The following is a 10368-nucleotide window of genomic DNA, read 5'->3' as shown; positions in this document are numbered from 1 at the left end:
TGCTGTTCTTTAATTATCAACAGTTCCCAGAATGAATCAGAGTCTTTTAAAATGTCCCTTAGTATCAGACAGGTCACTCAGAATATCATTGGAAAGTTGAAATATTACAAAATATTCATAGTTATATTGAGGCACAATTATAATTAACATGTAAAACATTGAATAACTTACCTTGGTTTTATTCACATAATAAAATAGGTTAGGTCATAGCAGTTTTTTTTTTTTGGCTCTATAGAAAACTTTAAAGTATAGTCATATCAAATTAATTAATGAATAGCTTAACTGAAATCTTTCAACTTGGAATATTCATTAAAGATGCCTTTCGTATATGACCCTTTTTTGTATCCATGCACTTGATTCAGAAGCATTTGCCTCATTATATAAATGTTGATGTAGTGTGAGAAAATGCCATAACATGACACTTTGATGTGTTGCAACATTTCTATCATGTTATCAAAGAAAAACTTTTTATTTCTTCTTGTCTTTCGACGATTCCCAAAGAATTACCATTCATGGCAGAGGGGAAAAAAAAAAAGCAAAAACCCTTAACAGAAGAAATAAACAGTTACATGTCAGCACAGTATAGGTGTGTGTCTCTCTGGAATGTCTCCATAGCTGCCCAGGAGGTGTGGGGACTTTGGCGTGGTCAGTCCAGAGCGAAGTCCCGCCTGCCCTGGCCTCTGTGTGGACAGCTGGGTCAGGCTCCTTTCTTAAGAAAACAACCCAGCCCGGGGTCCTCACCGCCCTTTGTTGTCCTCCCCACGAGGTGATCAGTTGAAGTCTCCGTGGTGACAGAACCAGTTTGTAACAGGCTTGTCTTTCACGGTCCTGTGTAGGGCTTGCTGGCAGGCTTGCCGGAAGCTCTGACAAGAGTGGCAGCAGAGGAGTCTCCGTGGAAGAAGCAAAGGCAAGAAACAGGAGGCTTAAACAGGCAGGTCACATTGACTGCTCTCCTGCTGCAATGGGTTGGCTGGACGAACTAAACTGGCAGCTTCACATTTCCTTGCTCATTCTTCTGTCTATGCACACGAGGGGTAAGAAGATCAGTGCCCCGCAGTACAGTGCTGACAGGGGGCTCCGTGAATGTCTGGTTTCGTGGTTTTTATCACAGCAGGGAAAGTTCAGGGAAGAAGTTCAACGGCTAAGCATTTCTAGCTCCCATCCTCCAACTGCTCTGTAACCTTACTACTTTCTCTGTCAGGGCAACGCTTTGTAGAGAGTGTGTCAGAATAATTTTAAAAGGGATGCAAAGTTTCTGTTTTCTCTAGCAGTTAATTATGTGCAGTCGAGTTTGGAACTTTGAGTATGAGGTTGATTGTCAACATACTGTGACAGTTTATATGATGAATTTAAGAAAACAGTCTAATAAACTTTGTTTTGATCATTTAAATTTATTTGAGTATTGTTAGGTTTTTTATAGTTAGCTAATTAACTTTGAAGTTCATTGTAATTTTTACATGGATGCATTGAGTAAATCTGTAGTTTTATAATGGCAATAATTGTAATTTGTGAATATGTCAGATGTTTACCCATATTTAAGAACAGGGGCTTTCTTAGTGATCATTTTGTTCAGAAGAATTATTCTTGTATAAAGTTGCCTAAAGGAGAAAAGAAATTAAATTATTTTAAAGAGCTAAAAAGTAATTATGAAAGTAGGTGAACTATTTTCAAGTTAGAAGAAGGATAACTTAAAATGAAATAATTATCTGTGATAGTGATTGGTAGTGAGGAAGTCACAAAGTTGTAAATAAGGAAATAGCCCTTTTATAAAATTAAGCCAGGTGACAAAGGGAATATGTGTGAGGTCGAAATGCATTTACAGGTCAGCCTCATATACCTGTGAATGTATTTACTAGAACTTATTTGGCAGTACTGTTTACTTGAGAAGCATGTATTACCAATTGGCATATATTTGGATTGACACTTATAAGATTAATTTTTCATCATCTCCCAGTGTTCCAAAACACTATATAAGTATTATATTTTATTGCTTGGCTCCATGAAAAAATGCTTTTAATTTCTGGTTATAGATATGTGTAATTCAAAAGAGTTTTGTATGTTGATAGGGAGGCAACATGTAATTCATTCACTTCGTTTACTAATTTATTTTTCAAAAATTGTTATAATCTGGTACCTTCTAGAAGAGACAGAAGGACCTCAGGGAAACTTTCTTAAGAATGTCCCAAGAAACTCAAAGCATGATATATATGAGGTGAAAGATCTTACTCCTCTACTCATGCTACCACTATTTCTTGATTGCCTAAGGGCAATTTTTCATTCCCTTTTTATCATTTTCCTTGAAACCTATGAATACATAAACTATTTATCGTTATGTCAGTCAAAAGTGAAGAGGCTATGTGTTACAGACTGAATCTTTGAATCATAAATATTAGGATTAGAATACACCTTAAGATAGTATTGTGTTTTTTACTTCAGTGAGAAGGTTGAAGCCCAGAGACATTCCCTGCTTTTTCCTATGAAGCATAACCTTTTTAACTCCCTGTTCGGAGCCCTTTCACATGAGTGCCCATGTGGGTCTGTGTGTGTCTACTAATTTATTTCATAGCATAGTGGTTAAGAGTATGAACTCTGGAGCCAGAATGCCTGGGTTTGAATTTTAGCTTTACCACTTACTAGATTGTAAACTAAATGAGGAGTCTTATTGGTGCCTTGATTTTCTCAACTGTGAAATGGGCATAATAATAATAACAACTAATCATAGGATTGACTTGATTACTAAATAATTAGTAAATACATACAGAGCACTTAGAGGAGTGATAGTGCATACTATTGTCTAAGAGTTTGCTATTATTAGTATCATTAGTAATAATGTTAATCTGTATAGGAATAGGAGACAACCAATCTGGAAATGGAAATTGAGACAAGACTTTAAAAGAATTCCATAGCTCATCTTAGTGTGCTGTGCTTAGTCACTCAGTTGTATTTGCCTCTTTTTGTGACTCCATGGACTGGAGGCAACCAGGCTCCTCTGTCCATAGGGATTCTCCATGCAAGAATACTGGAGTGGATTGCCATGCCCTCCAGGGAATCTTCCCAGCCCAGGGATCAAACCCAGGTCTCCTACATTGCAGGCAGGTTCTTTACTGCAATGCAGACTGTGATTAACATACTGAATCTCAGTTTTTATTCCTAGCTTTGTCACTAATGAAATTTTCACTGTTTTTGAAGAATCTACCTGTAACCTTATATAAAATAAGTTTTTTTTTTTTTTCTGGAAAAAATGTATTTTCCTGTAAGAAAACAGAGTGTACTATAGAGAGAGACTATGAGCTCAACCAAGACCAAGCAGCTTTGACTACTGAAGTTAAATATTCATTGACAACTTGTAATGCGTTATGATCATTAATTAGCATGTAGTTCAGAAAGAATGATTATCACTAAGATAGGTATATATGAAGCATGGATCTTTGTAGTGGTCATGACTTATTAAGTGAATGACAAAGCCAAGATTAATGTTCTGAGACCTTAAATACTTATTTAAAGTAACTGTGTTTCAAAATGACAGCTTGAGACGTTTGGAGAGTGTGTGCTTCAGGCTAATACAAATATTTAGTTATTTAAATATATGGAAACCTAAACATTCTACGTGGAAGGAATATGACCGTTATTCCAATTCCACCTTAAATGGTACAAAGCTCTGCAAAGTCACACAAGTGGAACAGAGTAGCTAGGTTGGATTGTGTGTGGTGATTCATCAGCCTAAATCTTATCACCGCTTAAATCTTATCTTAAACGTTTTACTTGAGGAGACATAGTCTAAGAAAAAAAGGGAGAAAGGGTACATGTTGGTAGGTTTTGAACATTGTGTTTTTTATATTGGCACATTGTGATTGCTTCAGGAATATATTTTTTAAAACTCGAGATATGGAATTGTCTCCTTCTAAAAGTGAAAAGATGACCTGTAATGGTGAAGAGCTGTAATGTTCATTTCTGCTTGAAATATAGTATTTTAGAGATTGATTTATTGATGCCACCCTGCCCCTTGTTTCTCAAATCACAGTAGGGAATTACAGGCAATCCTAATGAACATAGTACAACGTGTAAACAGTGTTTACCATCATTTTGGTCACTACCATTCTTGTGAAGTTCTGCCAAAGGAATTTAGTGAGGTTATAAAGGTGATAGATTGAGGGAACTAAAAAGTAAAGGATGCTTTCTGTTTGTTCTAACACATTGGTGGCAACAATGCACCCTTCCTGACAAGGATGTTCCTCGTGCTCTGGCATTTTAAAAGGTGAGATGTTTATTTGGCTTCTTGTTAAATGTATATGTGAAAATTTTTGCAGTGCCAGTGCCCCCCCCCCCCAGTAATAAATTATTACAACAATCAGATTAAAATAAAAATTGGTAGCCAACTTTCGGTCTTTAGGAGTAATTCTATATCAATGAAGAGTTACTGGGAAAAAAGGCAAGATAGGACTTAGCAGCAGCAGCAGCAAGTAAGTATTAGCTCTTTTGGAATAGAGGGAAACCCCCAAACCCAATGAACAAAAGCAGGTCCCAGTCTCCATGGCCCTTGCAGTTTTACATAGCCAGTATTTTACATCCTGCTACTTCATTGCCAGGTCACATTTCGTACATTTCCTACTGTAATATTTGTGTTTGATCTGGTTGACACTGATTTAAAACTATTTAAAAAATCTATGCTATTAAATATTTTCAGTAGAATTAAGACAAATAGGAAATGCAGTAACAGGATAACAAACATTGCTGTGAATGTGTAGTTTCAAAATTAAAATGGTAGTGTTGCTGTAGGGCATCAACTTTGGGTAATATTTTTAAGTGAAAAATGATCCTTGTTGCCATATGGCACACTATAGTGAAAATCTGAACTGTTAGACCGACACATCTGTTAAATGCATAAACATGGGTCTGTGTTTAAAATGTTTTCTACTGCAGCTATTATGTGGCATTTCCAACAATTAATCTTGGGCTGTTAATCGGGAGTAAGTGCACCTTGTGGTGAGCATCACAGATGTAAGAAATTTGATCTCTGTGGCAATTTACCTGGGAGGAAAGTGGCTAAATTATACTTATCAATTTAAATTCTGCAGAGTAGATTGGATTAAACACATTGACATTACTATTGAGTGCAAATACAAATTATTTAGTTTTATCATTTGTTATGAGAAGTTACCTTCTTTCAATATGTAGTGATGGCTACCATGTATTTAAGGCATATGTATCTCTCAATATCTGTGCATATATAATTTTAACCATTAAATTACAAATACATGAAAGCTTCTGAAAACATATTAATGTTATAATAGATCAGAGTTCAGATTAGTTTTTTTGTGTGTCTTTGTGAGCCAGTTGAATTTGAAATAACATTTTACAAATCTTTTATTGACTTAACTGCTAGGAACAAATTTATGAATATGTTTTTTCTGCTAACTTTTCAAATGTATGTATCTCATTTTTAGAATTTGGACAGGACATTAGGCAAATCTTTAAGTAAGAGTGTACTGACAATTAAAATCAGCTACATTGTCTATCAAGCTTTCTTATGCAAAATTTTAGGTTCAGATGGGCCCTTTTGGTCTTGATTATTATACGTTTTTCCATCTGTAAAATAATTACTCTGCGCATCATAATAGATGTGTGTGGGTAAATATTCATATTAAAATACCTAAGGATGATTTTTTGACTGTGAGCTCAGGATAACCTCATTCTTATTTCTAGGCCCTGCTGCTTTTCACTTTATGCTAGAGAAGCTGCAGCTTTTGGAGTAACTGATTTCTTGCCTGATATCAGCTCCATCACACTCCCTTCCATATTGGTTAATAATGTGTCTATGATCACATTAGTAGTATTGATATTTTGGGCAAAAGAACAGAAACTGAAGTAGAGGAAGAAGCTGAATGAAGACCTAAAGAAAAGCTAAAGGAAACACAGCCTCATGGGACCCAGAGAGGCCACTGGACCTGAGTTTCTACTCCTCCATGTCTGTGAGGGACCTCATGGACATTGCCTTCTTTTCTCTGTGTGTCTTTTCCCTTCTTTTTGTTTACAAGTTGTTACCAGACATTCCGTGCATTATAAGATCCAGACCTTTCTACGTCCTTCCAGACTTGCATTAGCGAGGCTCTGACTCCTTTGCAGCTCATCTCACTACTCAGTGGTCAGCAAGCCACAGAGGCCTTTCCTGTCCGGAATGATCCAGACTCCTCTTTCTTTCCACATATGTTGTTTCCATAGCCCGTAAAGTTCTTTTCTACTCTACTTATTCATTTGCTTAAGTATCACAAAGTTTTCCTGAACAATCCAAATTAAATGAGATCCACTTGATATAATCCCTCACTGTAAGTTTTATTTCAGTTTTATAGTACATGTGATGTATCATTATATGTGTCACTCTCCTGTTGAAAGCTCAGCTTCTCAGAGGAAGAACCATGTCCATCTCATTTATTGCTGAATTCCAGTGCACAGTACAGTGCTTGGCCTGCAGAGGAGTCTACTTCCTTAGACATACTCATTATTTTGCACATGACCCAAAATAGTGTCTGCATTTTATGATATTTGAAGAGCTTCTTTCCTTAGCTCTCCAAACTTAACTGATAAACATTTCACTGTTTCTTGTTTTTAATTCTTTGGAGAGAGAATTTGATTGACTGCTGACCCTAAACAGTAATCAGATGTGAGTCAAATAGGATATGTAGTCACCCAATGCCAAGATGGGCACCAGACAATAATTGACACTGTGGACAGTGGAAGTTTGTTCTAGAAGAAGTTTTGGATTAGGTTGACAATCAAAAACATCCAATATAGCTGCTACTGGAATTTAAAATAGCAATATGAATACCTCTAGTACACTGGCGACCCACTCCAGTACTCTTGCCTGGAGAATCCCAGGGACGGGGGAGCCTGGTGGGCTGCCGTCTATGGGGTTGCACAGAGTTGGACACGACTGACGCGACGCAGCAGCAGCAGTATTCCTTTGCTTGTAATGAACTCCTATTGGCTACCAAGTGACTTATTAGCTATATGAGTAGAAAAATTATAAAAAATGTACTTTATTTTCAGGAGATGTCACTAACAAATGTTGTTGATTTTAATAGTAACTGAACTGATATGGTTTTCTTTACTCTTTAAGAAAAGGTGCTATAGAAACTCAGGATACTAAAGGTGGTGGCAAAAATAATACATGAAACAAGTACTGTAAACCTCTTGGCAGATTTAGTTTTGTCAGATTGTTACATATAACTTTCACTCCTTTATTGAAACGGTAGTTGCACATCATATGTCTCACAAAGAATATCTCACAAATTTTACATTTTGATCCCCCAAAAGTCCACAAGTTTGTGGCTAGCAGTATACATTTCATTAGATTAGATTCTGGGAACTTGAGTGTCTGAAACTATGCTTTTGATCCCTTTTGGAGTCCAGGGGAGAATGAATATACATAACAAATTCACCTTTTAAAAACCTCTTAAGTACATGCAGAAGACTGGTTTTTGTGCGTAGGTTTTTACTGCTTGATCCTGTGGTCATAATGTGAGGACATCATGTCTCCATATTTACCTTACTATCTTCACAATTTTAACGGGAGTTTTAAAGGTAAGGAAATAGCGACTTATATCACTTTTGTATCAATTGTGGAACGTCAGCATTGTGGGAACTGCATTGATAATATATCAGCCAAGTGTGAGAGAATTTAATATAATATGGCATCTTAAAATTCTTTGTGATTATTTCTGTTTTCCTTTAAACTATGCCAAGGCCAATAGTATATGGCTTCAGAAAATCTGAGGCCAGGTTTGTTTTGTAAACTTTGCATAAAATTATCTTTCTGCTATTATGTTTGTAGAAATATTCATGTTGAAACTATGTCTTTGCTAAATCTTTCAGCTTTATTTTGGTTTCTCTAAAAGAAAACTATGACAATATTTTTCAAATCTGAAAAATAATAACCTGCCAATTGTAATTGTGTGTACTTTTAATGATGGTGCACTTTTTATGGGGCTAAATCTCGATGGAATGTTTATCTTGGTTAGAGTCAATATGCTCAATTGCTTATTGTTTATAAATTCCATTATGATTTATATGTTTCTTTCTTAAAAAAAGAAAAGGTTAATGTTGTAAGAGTAATATGCTGTATTTGCCCATTAACTATTAACTCATTTAAGTGAGGGGATGTGCAGCTCATTGGAGGAATATTCGACTGGTTCTGAGTTTAACTCAGGCGCTTAAATCATCTGAGTTATCGAGAGCTGTGCAGTGACCTGGAAAACAACAAAAAAAGAGTTTCATCAGGACGTAACAGAAGAAGGGTAGATGCCACTTAATTGAGGTTACTAAACAAATTGCCTTTTTACTTCCATACTTTCTTATACATATTATATATATCTACATACATATGTTTCTTATATGTATGTTTTCATAAGGTTATTACAGTTTATTGAAATCAGAGACTATCACTAAATATTTCCTACTTAATTTCCTATGCCCTGAATGAAAACGTGTTCAAATTGGGGAATGGGTTTAGAGGAAAAGGACCCTCATGATAAATTGAATGATTTTACTGACAATAAGACATTCTTTCAGTGGGTATTTTTGAAGATCGTTTTTGGCCGTATTTTTAAAAAGACACTAAACAGTTTATTCGTAAAATGCATTTTGGTAGTTAATATGAATATTGTTAATCTACCCTACTTAACCTCTTCTAGTGAAAATATAATTTTCTGTCTTTTTTTGTTAGACTTAATGACAAACATCTTGCAAATTAGATTTTCATATATTTCATCTCTTTCTTATGCTCAATTTAATCTATCAAAGCCACACATTGTAGAAGACATCTGGTATTGAGCTTAGGCAGCTGGGTTTCATTTGTAAAGGTTTTGAGCAAATTTCGGTGCTTGCCAACAATAATATAGCAGTTGGCCAATGTGTTTTCTTTGTGGCAGCTTGGTGCCGTGTGGCAGGAGAGACCTGAATTCAGGATCAGGTGATTTTCTGGCCTCTTCCTGGCTTGACTGGAAGGACTTGAGGATTTTATGCAGGTGCTGCTGTGACCACTGGCTGGGTGAGGGGCCTGCTGCAGTGGCTAGTGAATGAGAATTAGTTGATGAGCAGTGTGCAATCAGTAATGATCCATTTGAGAAACAAGGAGTCTGCAGTTTTCCTCACAGCGTGGTTCAGTGTGTTTCCGACATCAGAGTCACTGTAGGTCACTTTAAAGATGCAGCCCCCTATACCCCATCCCAAATCTACTGAACCAAGTATTTGGGAGCTGAGCCCAGAAAGCTGCAGTTGATTAAGCTACCTCAAGGGATTTGGCACATACTGCATTAGAGTTAATAAATTTCAGTTCATTCTTTACCTGCAGACAAAACCTCTAACACCCTTTTTCTGACCAAGAACTTATTTATATTAATGGTACTTAAAAAGAATTGTCAGAATTTGTTTCAGAAATAACTTACCTACATATCTGGTTTTGGTGTCCTTTCATAAGTTACTGCATTAGTATGACCTGTTGTTTAACAAAACAGTTGTCCTGGCATTATTAAAATATTGTCCCTAATGATGAAGAAGGGATCCTAAGTCTTAATTTATTTGGAAGAATCCAAATCTGGAATGAAGAATTTGTTGGAGGGTGAAACAAAAATGTGAATCCCAGGTACATTCAGGTACATTAATTAAGTCATTTCTCTCTCCAGATTGTCATAGCACACCTGGTTGGCTCTTGGAAATCTTTTCAGAGTTTGGCTCTGTGAACCACCTTCAGAAAGCTCCTTATTGTTGTTGAGATGCTTCTGGGCCCTGTTGTTGTTGAGTTGCTAAGTCCTGTCCAACTCTTTGCAATCCCATGGACTGCAGCACTCCAGGCTTCCCTGTCCTTCCCTATCTCCTGGAGTTTGCTCAAACTCATATCCATTGAGTTGGTGAGGCTATCTAACCATGTCATCCACTGTTTCTTCCTTCTCCTGCCCTCAGTCTTTCCCAGTGTCAGGGTCTTTTCCAAAGAGTTGGCTTTTCGCATCAGGTGACCAAAGTATTGGTGCTCCAGCATCAGTCCTTGCAATGAATATTCAGGGTTGATTTCCTTTAGGATTGACTGGTTTGATCTCCTTCCAGTCCAAGGAACTCTCAAGAGCCTTTTCCAACACCATAGTTTGAAAGCATCAATTCTTCGGCACTCAGCCATCTTTATGGTCCAACCCTGACATCGATACATGAGTACTGGAAAAACCATAGCTTTGACTAGATGGACCTGTGTCAGCAAAGTGATGTCTCTGCTTTTTAATACACTGTCTAGGTTGATCATACCTTTCCTTCCAACAACTAAGCATCTTTTGATTTCATGGTTGCCATCACCATCCACAGTGATTTTGGAGCCCAAGAAAATAA

At 36.7% G+C, this 10368-nt stretch overlaps 1 protein-coding gene across 1 annotated transcript in view; it reads left to right on the top strand.

The window, feature by feature from the left end:
• The first annotated feature begins 961 nt into the window (after positions 1-961).
• The window catches only part of BMPR1B (bone morphogenetic protein receptor type 1B), a 104548-nt gene continuing 95141 nt past the window's right edge, over positions 962-10368 (top strand). The window contains exon 1 of the mRNA XM_068975715.1: positions 962-1034. Within this exon, the coding sequence (XP_068831816.1) occupies positions 962-1034 (73 nt within the window). The remainder of the gene's footprint in view (positions 1035-10368) is intronic.

Source organism: Capricornis sumatraensis, chromosome 7, assembly GCF_032405125.1.
Source record: "Capricornis sumatraensis isolate serow.1 chromosome 7, serow.2, whole genome shotgun sequence".
In the NCBI taxonomy this organism is placed as follows: Eukaryota; Metazoa; Chordata; class Mammalia; order Artiodactyla; family Bovidae; genus Capricornis; species Capricornis sumatraensis.
Note: the sequence above shows the minus strand (reverse complement) of the source record. Positions and strands in the feature narration are given on the sequence as shown.